General features: G+C 31.2%; 1 protein-coding gene across 2 annotated transcripts in view; it reads right to left on the bottom strand.

Annotated features, from left to right (window-relative positions):
* LOC129905381 (inactive dipeptidyl peptidase 10) overlaps window positions 1-16,704 on the bottom strand; it is a 162,299-nt gene that overhangs the window by 6,099 nt on the left and 139,496 nt on the right. The window contains exons 6-11 of one of the 2 annotated variants that reach the window (XM_055980857.1): window positions 11,545-11,674; window positions 11,296-11,484; window positions 4,851-4,883; window positions 1,455-1,579; window positions 995-1,381; window positions 628-813 (exon numbers count right to left, since the gene is read on the bottom strand). In XM_055980857.1, the coding sequence (XP_055836832.1) occupies window positions 628-813; window positions 995-1,381; window positions 1,455-1,579; window positions 4,851-4,883; window positions 11,296-11,484; window positions 11,545-11,674 (1,050 nt within the window). The remainder of the gene's footprint in view (window positions 1-627; window positions 814-994; window positions 1,382-1,454; window positions 1,580-4,850; window positions 4,884-11,295; window positions 11,485-11,544; window positions 11,675-16,704) is intronic. The other variant, XM_055980858.1, reaches the window with a different exon arrangement.

Here is a 16,704-nt window from a genome sequence, read left to right as displayed (position 1 = left end):
GTAGTTTACTTTATCAATTTATCCCGTAATGAAACCCAAAGTCTTGACAAAAATAGTATTCAATGTATTTTTTTAAACTTCTTTTTCACAATTGATGACTTTGAAATCGATTATTTCGAAAACAACTGTTTAAAATAACTTGATTTAAAAACTATAATTAAGTGTACAATTCTAGCTTTTAAAAAAAGTATCATTCATAACTGTAAGTGTTGGCATTGTTTTATAATAATTTTTTGTATGATTTCTTAGAAAATTGCCCCTCCCGCCTAAAGGGGAGGACATAGACCCCCCCTCCCAAAACAAAAAACGATTATATTGAATACCTCTACTAAAGACCGTTTTCAATTCTCGGCGACTAAGTTATCGTACTCAAGCCTTGCGTTGATATGAATTTTTCTCTAAAAAAACACGTTTACGGGGGGTATCTCGAAAAAGGAAGCTAATCCGATTTTGGTAAAAACAGATTATTATTGCTGAGGCCTTCAGGAACAAAGCCTCATCTTTAGTTTTTGTCGTCATTTTAGGTCAACCTTAAACTTGTTCAGGCTCACTGTGTCACAGAGTAAATATCAAAATATTTGAGAGGGAACTTTGTGAAAACCACCTTCATCAACCAATTAAACTTACCTTAGAACGGAAATTTGATCCTGCACCTCCACTCCACCCAAATGCCGGTACAGTGATTTTTTACTCTGTCCTTTGGCGCCTCTCACATCCAACCGAATATATATTACATCATTTCGTGAGGACATGTACGTCCCCCAGTCTATTCGAAATTTCTCCGAAACAGATTCGGATCCTGGTCGCCCATTGCTGCCATAGGAATCATATACAAAAATGAGGTAGAGAAAAACGAGGAAGAAAAAGGAAATTCATAAAAATGTCGTCACCATAACCAATGCCACCACACCATATCCGTATAACAGAGGAAAGTCAGCAAAAATGCAAGGATATGGTATAGATGTGTATGTGTGTGTGTGTTAGGGATACTTACACTTCGACAAGCACAGGAAATGCGGCATCCCTTAGCTCCTCTCGCCAACTGGGCGGCAGGAGTAGTTGCACTTGAGCCCTACTCCCATGCGGCAGGGGGATTTCAAAAGAACGTTGAGTTGGCAAAGCCAATGCCTGCAATCGTTCTGTGTAGTAAGGTCGCGTGTCGAAGAGGATTTTTTGCAGACTGTGCGTTTTAGCCGAATGCACTCCGGATACTGGGAGACCCGGTCCCAGGCACTCGAGTATATAAAAATCGACACCGAGCTCTGTTGCTATGGAAGACTTTGGAGTTAGGAAGGCATCAAAATGGGAACAGTTTACATAGTAATAGCGGCTACTCCAGAGCGCTTCGCCTAGATCACAGGTAATGCACTGAGGTTCACTTCTAAAAAAAAAAATCAAAAGAATTTAAGTTGGAGGTGAAGAAATAGTTTTTAGTTTTTTTGTTGAAAATTTACTTTCGACTATCGTCGCTAACTGGATCCTTGACAACATACAAATGTCTTTGTCCAGGTTTTTTATCTTGGGTTCCAAGATAATAGACGAGATGATTCGCCGTATCCCAACACAGAATCTTAAGGACCTGGAAAGTAATTACAAAGAAAAAAAGGAAAAGACAAAAAAGAGCCATTAATATACAACTTGCAAAATTGCTAAATTTAAATTGATTGAGTATCTTTTTTTTTTCTTTGATTAGTATCAATGTGGATATAAGTTATATGGCGTTATCGCAATTAAACAGCACGCATCACTCATATAAGCAGATTATACACAGTCATTTATTTTAAGCTTATTGATTATAATATATTTCTTTTTTTTTTGTTAGTTTTGTTATTCCATTAAAAGCAATAAGAAGAAAAATTGGAATAAATTAAAAACGAAAAAATATAAAATATTTCAAATAAACAAATTTAGAAAAATGTACAATGATGGTATTAAATGTTTGAAGAAAATCAACAGCGAAAGCGAGATTATGTTTATGACACAAAACAAAAAACTTAACATTTCAACAACAAAAAATTTATGCTTTGAAAGAGTTATTAACATGTAGATTAAAAGATATACCGAACGAAACTTAACAATATGGTAAAAATATCTTTAAAGAGGTTTTAAGTTCTTTTTTTGGGTTTGACAATATTTAGTATTTTTTTTTTGTGATCATTTGAAACACTGATTACATAACATAGTTACATAGCAACACGAACTTTTTTAGGCTACCTAATTATAAAATAGATTTTATTTCGATGTGTATACCTACAAATTTTGATTAATCGAAGCGATTGCCATTTATTTCATGAAAATGGGTCCATTATTACAGTAGTGATGAAAGTCCAAATTTTTTTTTTGATGTTTTTTGCGTTTTTTTGCCATAACTTTTTTGTTAAGACAAATAAAAAAAAAAACTAAAAAATACAGCCCCTAGATTTTGATTAATCGAAGCGATTACCATTTATTTCATAAAAATGGGTCCATTATTACAGCGGTGACGAAAGTCCAAAAATGTTTAAATTAATTTTTTTATGTTTTTTGCGTTTTTTGGCCATATTTTTTTTGTTAAGATAAATAAAAAAAACTAAAAAATATTGCCCCTAAATTTTTATTTAACGAAGCGATTGGCGTTTAATTTTTCAAAACCAGACGAGTTTTGCGACTTTGGTGGCTGTCCAAACCTCAGCAGACAAATTGTCTGCAAAGTTCAGGATCATTTAATTTTGTGAATAGGTAAAGAAATAAGAGCGAAAAACATACACAAATATGTGTCATGGAATTAGGTATATAATAATCAACAGTTTTTTTTAACAAATTCATGAAAAAGGTCGAATGCATATTTGCTCCAAGCATGGTAATTTTTGAACAACATGAATTAGAAGTAAAAAATTTGTAAATGTCTAACTCAGAAGAGCCTGCATGGGCGTTTGCAGAGAAATTTGGTACAAGGAATTTCGAAGTTCTATTGGCTAAAATATGAGCCATCGCAGGGTTCGGACCTTGCTCCGATCGGAGCAAATATGCTCCAAATTTGATGAAAAAAAAAAAAAACAAACTACTCCAGCGCAGCGCTCCGATTTTTTCAAGATATTGTAAAAGCACATTTATGAAGCACCACTTGCATTTAATGAATTTTATAAAACAATATAAATTGGTCCAAAGTGAATTTTTCTCAAATTAATTCTTTTTATGAATCAAATTGAATTTGATTTAAGACTTTATTAGTTTATATGTATTAAAAAAAAATTTCTGAAAATAATGGTTTTATACTGTTTCCAATCTACTTTGTAAATTTTGCATTTGCTCCACTTTTTTCAAATTTGCTCCAAAATTTCATGACCGAGGTTCGAACCCTTGCCATTTCAAAAAAGAATGGTTGGTTCATGAAAGTTATACATTTCCAATTAAATTTTGTATTAAATTTTGACTGTTCATCGCTTAAAAGCGAAAGCTTACAAAAAAGTTTTCTACTCAGCTCTTTTGTTTAATATTTACTAGCATAAAACTACTTACAATTTTGTAGTCGTCCTAGAAAAATGTATGTTTGTAACTTTAAGTCCCAATTTATTTAACCTTCATTAATTAAAGTTTCGCCAATTCTAAGAGGAAATTTTAAAATTTGTATGTGATTAGACAATCTTGCATGTTTAAATGAAGACTTTAATTATAATGGAAATCGAATAATTTGGAGCAAAATCTGCAAATAGATGAAATTCAAGAACTTTATTCAAATCAAATTTTATTGAAATATAGCAAAACGTGAAAGTAATTAGCAAAGAGCTGAAATTGGTGGAGAACTTCATTTCGATATACCCACTTTTCAAGTTTTTCCAAGACTTTGAAAAAAAAGGTTCCGAAACTGTTTATGATACTTTACTGCATAATGATATAAGATTTGTATAGATATAATATGTATGTATATGTATTAAAATAATAAAATAAATGCACTCCCTTCGGGGTTAAGCCCGTGAATTGTAATATTATTATCTTAAAAAAAATTAACACTTTGATATTTTTTTTATCTGTTTGGAAAACACTTTTCATATTATTAGAATTGATTCCATCCTATTCAAAATATTTTTATTTTTTATTCCAACCAAGTCTTATCATCTTAAAAAAGGTTAGTTTTTAAGATATTAAAAGTGTCATTAGCATAAAAGAAATTAATTTTTGTTTTGATTTAAAACATTTTGTACCTATGATTTTTTTTTCTTTAGACTTTTTTTTTATTAACAGGAAGTGAAATTTTGAAACTTGTAAAAAAAACATAAAGTTAAATGAGTGACCCTATCTTCGTAAAGTCGTTACTTTTTTAAAATAAAAGGCTTATTTCAACGATCCTAATCTCTTTCCTTGTGCAAAATGTGTTGTTCAAATATACAAATACCAATCAAACACTGCAATGTTGAAAGCAAAAATAGAAAAACGTGTGATGTGCTTTTATAGATAAATGTTTTAGTACTTACAGATTCTTTTTACATTTAAATTAAATTTTGTATGGAGTTTTTTTTTTAAAGAATAGATCAGCTCTCTTTTGAGCTTTGGTTATATATAAAACATTATATACAGCGTACAAATATACATAGCACTCGTTATAATATATCAAAATCCTTGACAACACATAAGCTTGATTTAAGTATACATAAAGAAGTTAATTAATTTAATTTTATTTAGATGTACAAAATCAAGTTTTAGAAGTTCAATTTATGCATTTATACCCATGCGGTTAGTTAATATCGAATGCAGGTTATTTTTGTTTGGCCAATTTTGTTTTTAGTTTATTTGTATAAATGTTAAAATATTTAATTCAAACAACACAAACATTAGTTTTTAGTTTAATTTTTTGTTCCATATCGAAATCTCACCTGATTTCTGTCATGTGTTATAACGGCAACTTGCTATACTTATGGGCATTTGTTTTAATTTTAATTCGCATTATACATTGAAGAAAGTTTTGTTGTTTTTTTTTATATTTTTTTTTTTTAATTTTTAAATTTTAGTTTTTCGTTTTTAAATTTTAAGAATTGATTTTTATTGAAATGGTAGCAGCGCACATTCATTCAATTCATTTTTTCGATTGCAGATCAGATTTGATTGTGAGAAGATACATTCGTGCGATTTTTTTTAATTTAAATTTGATTTTGAATTCACATAGTCGATTTTTTTTTTAGAAACAAAGTCAAAAAAATAAACGATAGTATTAATTACAAATTATTACAATTTATGAAGAACACATTATATTGTGTTGGTTTATAGATGTTTTTTTTTTTTATGAAAATAAACAAAAAAATATGATAAAAAGAAATTAATAATAAATTAAATGGTGAAACAAAATTAATTTACAAAACATAATAATAAATTAAATGAGAATTTAACTAAAACAATAAAAAAATATAATTTCATCACACAAAAAGTGTTACACATTTACGCATTTTGTTTTTATTTATTGCTTTCTTTTTTACATAAAATGTGTAATTAATGTAAAAGTGTGTAGTTTGTTTGTATATATTTTAATTTGTTTATTTCATAACCCTAAAATTGTTATTGGGTGATGATGCAAAATCATTATGCTTATTTTATTTGATTTTGAGTTCAATTTTGTTAAATTATGTAGCAAACCCCAAAAACATTAATATGTAAAAGTTCAAATTTAGACCAACAAATATTACAGAATTCAGTTCTAAATTGTGTTCACTTTGTTGAAATGCAACTTACAGTAGATGAACTTAAGACATGAAATATTTAAAATGGTCCAATTTTACGAAATAAAGCAATCTTAAACATTTTGTGATATTTTAAAACATTTTGTTTTTCAAAACTCATCTTACTCCTTTTACTTTGGCAGACACTTTGTGGCGGAAGAAAAAAAAAAAACTCAGAAATTGTACCAAGTTAAATACTATAATTTTCGCACAAACCAAGCTTTGTAGCTTTTCTCTATAATCTATTAAAAAATCTACTACAAATGTGAACAAAAGAAATGAAGTGAAGAATTTCCATCAGAGTTCAATTTTTTGTTTTTACACAGAAGAATAAATTGCACGACTGGGGTCGCACGTACTTGCTCTTATGCTTAAAGTAACTATAATGTTAAAGCTTTTCATTCAAGAAATTTAAAATTTGATATTTTGAAGAAATTTCATAAGTAGTATAAAAAAATTAAATCTGTTTTTATAATTAATTAAACTCCGTTTTAAATTATCTTAAAAAAATAAAAAATATGCCATTTTATTTCTTGTATAAAAAGGTATTTTTAGAAAAAAATTTTCGAAAATTGTAGGAGCCGTTTTTTAAAAAAATAATTTTTTATATATAAAAATTTTTTAACATTTTTCAAAAAAAAAGTTGGTATGCCATTTTGAAGAAATAATTAATTTACACATAAAAACTAAATTTCAAAATTTTAAATTGATTCGTTTTCAAAAAATTGATTTTTCAAAAAAAAAATTTTGAAATATTTTAAAAAAAACCAAAAATGCGTTTTTTGAAAATTTTCTAAAATTTTAATATTATCTTTACTTACACACTTTTGTATAAAAATTTTCATTTAAATCGGGTTAATGTTGTACGAGATATTCAGAAACGAAAAAAACCGTTCTATGACAGGTACCGTTAATAACGGTACAAAAAATATTTTTTTTATTTAAAAAGTTGGCTATTATGTGTAGTACTACACACAAAAATTTTAATCAAAATCGTTAGAGCCGTTTTTGAAAAAAATTAACTTTTCTATTTCCGTTATATGGCAGGTACCGTTAGTTTTGGTCATTAAAAAAAAATTTCAATTTCCCCTCTAGGGAATCACCAAAAACTGCTAACCACCAAGTTTGAAGAAAATCACTTCACTCGTTTAGGCTGCAGCTCCAGATAGAGACAGACACACAGACAGACAGACAGACAGAATTGCCGGACCCACTTTTTTGGCATTCTCCATCATTGTAATGTCATGTAAAATTGTTATCTCGAGTTCGATTTTTTTTACGAATCCTAAACTTGCCCTATAGTACCTATATCGCAAGTAAAAATATTAAATAGTGGTAAGGGTCATGGGTAGAGCTGTAGCAAATCGCATGTATTCGTTACTAAAATGCGGGTATTTGCTTCAGTAACGAGTAACGAAACGTTACTTTCTAAACAGTATCGTTACTCGCATGTTTCGTTACTGGGTACTGAAGTAACGAAACATACGAGATACGAAACATACGAGCAACGACCCCATTCCAATTTTAATAGGTACTAAATCATCCGATATGTGAGATACGAAACGAAGTGATACACTCAATTTGTCGCATTTCGCATCTCGATATCGTTAGAATGCTAACTCTAGATAATTTATCTGGAGTTTACTTTTGTCTCGATAAAAACAGTAGTGCCAAGGTATAGTTGAGTTATCGATAATAATTTATACAGAAATATCAAAAGAGACGTTTTAGTATTTTCTCTATGTGCCCGAAATATACCCATGCCGAAACCAATGTGTTTATGACCTTTTTGTTAATGGTCTTGAAATGTAGCTTAAGAATGTACAAAAGTGTTTTGGTTTTTGAAAAAATTTGTTTATTTTCAGTGCAAAATTTTCAACTAAAAAAAAGCCGAGAAAACGAGGTTTGAAAATCACTGTCAATAGAAAAAAAAATGAAAAATTGTTCGACATGGTTGTATTAAAGTGTTAATATTCCGAGATCTGCGCAATATACTTTTGAAATAAAGGTCTCTAAAGAATTGTGATAAGATTACTGAACGAATATAAGCAAAAAATTACCAAAGTTTTGTCGAAAAAATAGAAAAAAATAAAAAAAAGTTTCCACGTTTGATTAAAAAAAAATCGAAAAAAAATCAGTATAGCTACCTTCAAACTCTTATAACATGAGAACGCCGCAACTTAAATTAATGTTTATGGCTTTAAAATGTAGCTTAGATTATACAAATTGTTTTTGGTTTTTTTCAAAAAAAATTTTTTTTCACTCTTATACCAACGTACGAAACATACTTAAAATACCAAACATACGAAACGTATCAAATACATGAAATATACGAAAAGTACGAAGCATGCGAAAGTAACGAAAGTAACGAAACATACGAAACACACGAAGCATACGAAATATACGAAGCATACAAAAGTAACGAGTAACGATATTATTGATGCGGGTACTAGTATCAAAAGTAACGTATACATGCGGGTACTCATTTTGTCGTTACTTTTACAGCCCTAGTCATGGGCACATGATAGGTGGGATTGTAAATTGTAAGCTCCATTTTAAGACCATAAAACACTATCAATATTTGCGGCGTTCATATGTTAAAAGCATTTAAAAGTAGAAGTAAAGGTATTGAATTTTTTTTCGATTTTTTAAATCAAATGTGAAAATGTTTTTGTATTTTTTTTCCTGATTTTTCGGCAAAACTCTGGTTATTTTATGTAAAATTCGTTCACTAATCTGATTACAATTGTTTAAAGACTTTAATCTGCAATGTGCATTGTGTAGATCTCGAAAGCAATTGTGATTTTTAGGCTTCCTTTTTTGTGTTGAACATTTTGGACAAAAAAAAAAAATAAACTGTTCAAAAAACCAAAAAATCTTCGTTTTTGTTGTTTTTGTAATCTGGTTTCGTGTCCAAAATTGATGTGCAAACCAAGAACAAAGTCACTTTTTATTTGGTCCTCAACTTGGATTTCCGTGTATTTTGATGAATTGCTAACAATTAAACTGGAGATTAAATTCGTTATTAGTATGCGGATTATCTACAATCTTTAGGTTTTCTTTCAACCTAATCACTTATAAGAACTTACCACATGAGAGCGACCAACGAATGAGCGAATGGACGAAAAAATAAAACTTAATGTATTAAACAGTAAAAAACTAACTAAAGTTCAAATTTTTCTCAAAAAAAATTACATTTTCAATTATTATGTATAAAAAGAAAAATATGAAATCCAAAACGAATAAAAGTTGAAATTGAAATGTTATAATTTTCTTTTGAAAAATTAAGCACTAGTTAGCTTGCTATTGTTTAACACAGTACCTATTTGTTAAAAAATTTAATTTAAAAATACAAAAAAATTTATTTGTTCGTTCATTCGCTCATTCGTTGGTTGCTCTCATGTAGGGTTGCCATGCGTCCGGTTTTTCCCGGACATGTACTCTTTTTTGGCTGTGTGTGGGACGTCCGGGATAGTTTCTAAAAATTGTCCGGGATTGTACTCTTTTCAATCCTTTAAGTATCTCACTACTTAATTCATTCCACATTCAAAAAACCGAATCGAGTTCATTAAAAGCGAGGCGTTTTTATTTTGGGTATTTATCTGCTCAATTCTTTTTTATATTCTGTTCCAAATTAATCAAAACTCAAACATTAGCGTATGAGCTACTGCTTAGTGAATTCTCTATTTAAAATTACAGTATTTCTGGGGGTCTTCCGATTTTGGTATGTAACTTTAAGCTTAGAGCTACAAAATTAACACTGAAAGAAAACTATTGTAATGGTTCTAATCTATAGACTATGTTAACTTTTTTTTGTGAGAAGATTTACTTTTAAAGTTTTATTAGTAATTTAATAAACCCTTATTGTAAGCCCAAAACTTTTAACGATTAACAAAAATCTAAAGACACTTTAGTAAGTTGCTAAGTCAAAAAAGACCATTTCTTAACTTAGTAACTTACTAAAAAGGCTATTAGCATTTCACTTATGGCCATATTATTCACCAGTTTAAAAAATACATCTGGATGTAAGATTGTCAAATGTCAAAAATAAATCCAAATCCAAAATAGTTATCCCGATTTTAACTATGAAAATAGTTAAAAAATAGTTAAAAATGACTATTTTTTTCTCTGTGTGATAGTGATATCATAGATTTGGATTTATTTTTGACTTTTCAATTTCTTTGCATCCAGATGTATTTTTTAAACTAGTGAATAATATGGCCGTTAATCGTTTAAAATTTTGTGCAATTGGTTTTTAATTTAAATTTTAAAATTTTTTTTAACTGGAATTGCATTGCAACTTTTGTAATATTAGCGCAAATGTTTACTATAGTAAACTATACCGGGAATGCCAAACTTTGTCTCAAGGTTTTTTTGTTTTATTTCTTTTTTTTTTGAGAAAAAATAAGAAACAAAAATGCTACAGGAACAAGGGTTTAAAATGTGATTTTTACTTCAATCTTAATAAGATTGTTCCGTTTTTTTAGTATAATTATGCATTCTTTTTGTCCTAGTTTTGTACTCTTTTTTTTGTCCTTATATGTCCGGGAAAGTCCGGGATTTTGCATCTCGATTACTAGTTTCGTCTAAATATATCTGGCAACCCTACTCTCATGTAAACAGTGCTTTTATTTGATTATGAGTAACGCCTAATATCTCGCATCCAAATTTAGACTCGAAATTTCTGCAAAAAAAAAATTATTTCGCATTTTTGTTTTAACTTTGAAAAAGTGTTACAAGTGCTGACAAAAGAAAAATTAAAAATAAAACTATTTTTTTTTTTAAATTTTTCCATTTGACTGAGGAAACCAGAATAGCACTTTTAAAACTTCAAATTGAAATTAGAAATGACTGAGGGCAGCTTCAAAATTGATTTTTGTGCTAAAAATTTTCATTTAATTTGCTTCAATTTTGGAAATAAAAAATAGTTTTCTTCTACTTACTAATTACAGTCTTGGTTGCGGAATTTAGAAAAACAAAAAAATTGTTGAGGGAAGTCTATGGAGTTTAATGGTTTTTAAAAAGCTGCAAGTTTGGATGCCAATCAAATCTATTGTTGTTAATATTTTCAGATTTGGTGACTCAAAAACCAGGCAAAACTGCTGTTTAAACATAAAACATTAAACAACATACCCTTACTGCCAATTAATTCTAAGCGCCAAAATATTTGTGTATTATAGACAACGCACGTTTAATTGTTAAATTATTTCAATATTTAGCACAAATAGGAAAACATTTATTTTCTTATTTTGATCAATAATAATCGCTAAAGAAGAATTACATATCAACATCATCTCCAATAAAGTATAGTAGGTAAATTAAACTTATCATCATGGAAAATTTTTTCAATAAAAACAAAATTATTTTCAAAACTTCGAAAATTTTTGTATGTGTTGAAGTTTTTCACATATCCTTTTGTATGATTCAATTATAGTCAAATAATTTATTAAGATATCAATTTACTTAAACCTTCAGAAATTTTTTTAATTAATGACTTTGCATTGCATCACCCACCCTATAGATAAATTCGTCAATATCATAAACCAAAAAAAATCCCAAAAAAAACCCTCCCAAAAAAGTAACCACAAATTCAAAATAGAAAATTTACCTCATAACGTCCGTGTGAGATCACAGATATCCGTTGCTGTGTTATCGTCACATGTTTGATATGGGTAAAGTGTTCAGTACCAGATTCCTGTATACTGGCTAATATAAGAAAACTATCGCCATCTGGCGAGAAAACAGGATGCGGCAATATATCCAGCCATTCGTCTTCCGGTGCACGTTCGGAATGCGTCTACAAATTATAAAAAATTCTATTTAATTCAAATTAAAATGCGCATTTTTTATAACTTACATCGATGCATGTCCAATTTGGTGCAAAACACGTTGCCACAATGCTGTAATTTTGTGATCTCATCATATAAACTGTTGAGATTTGATGGTTACCCTGTGTAACCCAACCGGCTGAGGTAAGATAATAATCTCTAAAAAAATGAAAAAAAATATGAGAAAAGATGAAAAAAACTTGTGTATAATCATTTTTACCGTGTTTGACTTGTGACTTAAAAAAAAAATGAACAAAAACTTAAATAATGAGCTTTGCTCAGACATGACCTGAAAAATAAGACTGCAGCGAGTTGAATTTGAATAGCACACCTCACCTCTTGACATTTAAAAATTTTCAACAAGGTATACGAGTTACAAAGAATACAAACAAAATTAATCCAGATTTCTTTGACATCATCCAATTATATCCTTGGTACTCAGACATCTTTTCAAGATTAAATTACTGCTGTGTAACCCCATATATATAATCCGAGAGGTAGCAATGCAATTTGTGAATGATGAAATCTGCTTAACTATTTTTTTTTTTATTTTGCACTGATGCTGATGATGACGATGGAGGATTCTCTCTTTCACGTAACCAATTTCAAGTTAGAAGTGGTTATGTGGACCGTATCTTATGGATTAAGTTTTTGAAAAAAGCTCAACTTCTATATTGTGAATACAAATTCGGTATTATGATGAAATACTTATATCGGTCAAGTAGAAAACTTAGATTTAAATTATTAATTTGATGTAGCTATATTAAACAAAATTCCTATCGCATATCCACTACAAGCTTACGTAATAGGTTTTTTTCAATTTAAAATTGTTGTTTCGAATTCTTCAATGTTACTCTAAGTGATTTTTGTAATCGTAAGCATAATAAATATGCTATCATGGTAAACGTTGGTTAGAATGTTAAAAAATTTAGGTAGGTATATAAAAATTCATAAATGAGTATTTTAAATTAAGGGGTTATACCTAGTTGTAATTTTGAAAAAAATCAAATATTTTTTTTTGCATATTTTGAATGTACATAAACTGTCCAAAAATTTCAAATTGATACAGCAATTAATTTCCAAGTAAATTCGTATTTGTGAAAACTTTTTAAGTATGTTTACGTGGTTCCCAACATTTTTAAACGCATTTTTCTCGAAACTGTGTTTTCAAAGTCGGTGAGCAAAATTTCTCCGAAACGGCTGGAGTGATCGGCTTGAAATTTTTACACAATTTTCTTAGATACTTTTTTCAGGTAATGAACGAAGGAATAAGGTTTTTGACAATAATTCGATTTTTAAGCCATTTTAAAGTGTAAATTTTCGTGAAAAAAACCGATTTTTTCTTTGGAAAGCCGCCATTTTGTCAAAAATCAAAATTTTGACTAGTCCTTCTTTCATTACCTGCATTCGTCTATCCTGGAAATGAATCTTTTGGCTTTTTAAATTTTAGGTGATTTGGATCAGAGATTTTGCCCCCTTTTTTTGGAGGTCGTCTAGAAGATCTACTACGATAATAACGGAACACAATATTTTTTTAAATACACTCCGAATTCTTTTTATATACATAAAATTTGCTATAAAGTACATGTATTCTTTATGTTTAAAACAAAAAATCCACAAAAAAGAACGTTTTTCGCACTTAAAACTAGATATAACCCCTTAAATTTAAAAAAAAAAAAAAAAAACAGGAGAAGCGAACTAAAAAATTTTGAACTTACATATTTTTAAAATTATAACAACATCTTTTAATCTCTAGAGCTGTTTTAAAAATGTTTTTCATTGGCTTACATCCAAAAATTTTCAATTATTTTTCAAAAAATTGTTATTGATCAACCCAACATAAAACCAAGTTTCAAAAAAATGCCTTGTGTCTATATCAAGAACAGGGTAGGTCTAGGTACCGTGACCAAAAATACAAACACCTCTTTATTTCAAAAATTTGCCCCAAAAAATTGCTAAATTAGTTTTTGAGGATAATGAACTTTTTATATTGGTTTAAAAAAATATAAGTAGATATGACTTTTTTTTTGGCTTAGGTATTCTAAGTGACCATTTATATGATATAAAGGTAAAATTTTAACTTTACCAGGTCAGTGCAGTGCATTTATAATTTGACCCCGCAGTTTGTACCACCCCCAAATTTTTGTTGCTCATTCAATAGAAAATCGGGTAAATACCTTAACCCTGATTTTTCGCACTCGTGAAATTCACCTTTTGGCCGCCATCTTGGACATTAGTTTTTATTAAATATCTCGACTTTTGTTCATCTTATAGTTAAAAGTTGGCTATACCAAAAGCGTAGTCAGTTAAATTTCGTGACTCTTATGTTAAGAACATTTCTTCGATATTCTGTATATTAAAAATGTTACAAGCGATAAAAAGTAAAACAAAAAACTAAAAAAAAAGAAAATTTTTAAGTTTTGAGCAGTTTTTATCAAAATTATGAAAAAAACCTTCCGATAAAAGATTGTTCAACTTAAAATTTTCTACAACTCTGTTCTAAAACTTTTTTTGTATCGCTATAAATACAAAAGTTATTCAATTTCGTTCAGTTCTGGCTATAGAAACTATGAGACAAACCAAAAAAGCCAGTTTTGATCCATTTAAGTAGGTTTTGTTTTTTTGCTAAATATTCAGATTTCAAAATATCCAAAAAAAAGTGCGTAACATAAAAGACGGGCAATTTAATTCTCTAGGTTTTTTGAATACACAACATTTATGTAGGATAAATAGAAATCGAGATATTTAAAACAAACTAAAATTCAAGATGGCGGCGAAAGGTAAATTTCACTAGTGAGAAAAATCAGGGTAATGATATTTAGCCAATGCTCTATCGAATGTTTTCGGGGGAGACACCCCCTAGATCGAAAGTTTAGGGCCTAAATAAGTTGAATTTAGCAAAAAATAATAAATAAATAATATAAAATATCCGTGTATCAAACCCTCCTAGTGGTTGCCGGGCGGTAATGATCACCACAGTTTTATCTTGTACGTTTTTGGCAAGATGGTGATCAGCTAAGGTCAGGTTGCATAGCTGTATTGTTCTTAACTCCTCAATAGTTAAATAATCAGAAATGCAATTTTACCATCGATACAAGGTTCCTAATTTTCAGTGGTGGGGTGAGCGTGCACATAATCCGTGCCGAAGAAATGGAAGGCTGGGGGATAAACCAGTCGTGAACGAGCTCTTTCGGATGCCTTGGAAGGATCCGTCATAATTTTTGCCTTGCCCCGGTAATCGGCTCTGCCGGGGTTGACCTTTTCTTTCCGACCTACTCGTGGGACCTTAATTTATTTTCAAATCTTTTTAAAATGGACAGAGACAAGACAGACGTAACAACATCCGAATTAGAGGATGAACTCTTGGCATCAAGCCAAGAGACCATTGTGGATAGCTCGGAGACCGCTAGAAGTGCTAGCGCTCCTAAGCAACCTCCACACCCCGGAAGCACAGCTGGTACAAGTAGTACCTCTGTGCCTCGACCATATAAAGCCCAAATAAATCCGTCGGGTAGCAGTGCTACCGACAAAAACCTCAAAACAGCGAGTTTGCATCGTAGAGTGGACTTCAAGAGGGCTACCTTCTTTCTTAGCAAGATTGCTAAAAATAAGGAAGCTGGAACTCCACACGAAAAAGATGCCGCTGATAAAATCAGGTACGAAAAAATTGTTGAAGAGTACAACAATCTTTTTGTTCATCCCGAAAAGACCGCCAAGAGAAATAGATCTCTTGAGGAGGGTAACCCTCCTCAAAAGAAAGCTAAAACCGGCGGCACCAAAAAGAAAGGGCCACCTCAGGGAGCGGCGCAATCGCGCACTTTAAGTGAGATCGTCAGGGACGATCTTCAAGTGGCGATTGTAGATGAGCTCTCCACTGACAACAAAGGTCTGATGTCAGTGTGGAACTCCATCGAGGCCAAACTCTCTGAGATGGTCTTTCTCTACACCCTATCGGCAAATGAGGGTCCCTACCCTAGTTTCGACTCTGGTGAGATGCTCAGGGGATACAGGGTAATTAAGTGCGAGGATGGGTTTTCTAGGGATTTCCTTAGTAAAAGTGTTGATGAGATCAGCACTAAATGGGATGGTTTGAAGCTCAAGCTTATCCCAGCTAAGGAGATTCCTAAACAACCACTGGCTCGCATTTGGCTGCCCCTCATGAGTATCAAGCCAAGTGGAACGGAGCTGATCCGCAGTCTCCAGAGGTTAAACCCGCTGATTCCGATGCATGACTGGGCAGTCATTAAGACTGAAGAGCCGCAAAAGAACAGCGCGTCTTACCTTCTGAGGATCTGCGAGGTTAGTCGTGGGGCTCTCGAAAAAGCCGACTTTAAACTCCGCTTTGGCATTAGGAATGCCAAAATAAAGATTCTGCAAAGTCAGGAAGCGGACCCTAACCTAGTTGAGGATATCGTCGAGGATGACGATACCCCCAAAGAGGCAGGGTTCTCCGGCGAGAGGCTGGTAACTGACGATGCAAAATCCGATATAAATTAAAAACATGCTGCACGTCGTTCAGGTTAATCTGAAGCACTCTAAATGTGCTTCAGATAACCTGAGAGTTTTCCTAAGGGAGGAAAACTTTGATGTGGGCATCATACAAGAGCCCTGGATTAATGGCCTCCGAGTGAGAGGTCTCCAAGACAGCCAATATGACCTTTTTTACAAGCCCGTCAGTTCGAGCCCAGGTAAGCCAAGAACATGTATTTTAGCTAAAAAACACTTAAAAGCTTTTTTGTGTCCCAATCTTAGCACCTCTGATTTGACCGCTGTCAAATTAGAGGGTTCAAATACTGATGGACTACTTTTGGCATCTGCGTACATGGCACATGACCAGCAGTCACCGCCGGAGGAAGTACGTAGGCTGACAACTCAAGCCAGTACAATGAAGACAAGCCTACTCATCGGGTGTGACGCAAATGCACGTCATACTCTTTGGGGTAGTTCTGAGATCAATGAACGAGGTGAGTCTTTATTTGATTATATCATTGAAAATAACCTCACTCTTTGCAATAGAGGTACTACTCCAACATTCACGTTTCCTAGTTCAAGGAACTATGAAGGATGGGAGGATGTACTAGACATCACTATTACAAATAGCAACTTCAATTTGCAGGTTGAAAATTGGAGAGTATCCCCTTTAAAATCCTTTTCAGACCATAGTTGGATTCTGTTCCAACTTAAGTTTG

Source organism: Episyrphus balteatus, chromosome 1, assembly GCF_945859705.1.
Source record: "Episyrphus balteatus chromosome 1, idEpiBalt1.1, whole genome shotgun sequence".
Taxonomy (NCBI): Eukaryota; Metazoa; Arthropoda; class Insecta; order Diptera; family Syrphidae; genus Episyrphus; species Episyrphus balteatus.
The sequence above is the reverse complement of the archived record's forward strand: the minus strand, read 5'-3'. Positions and strand labels throughout refer to the sequence as shown.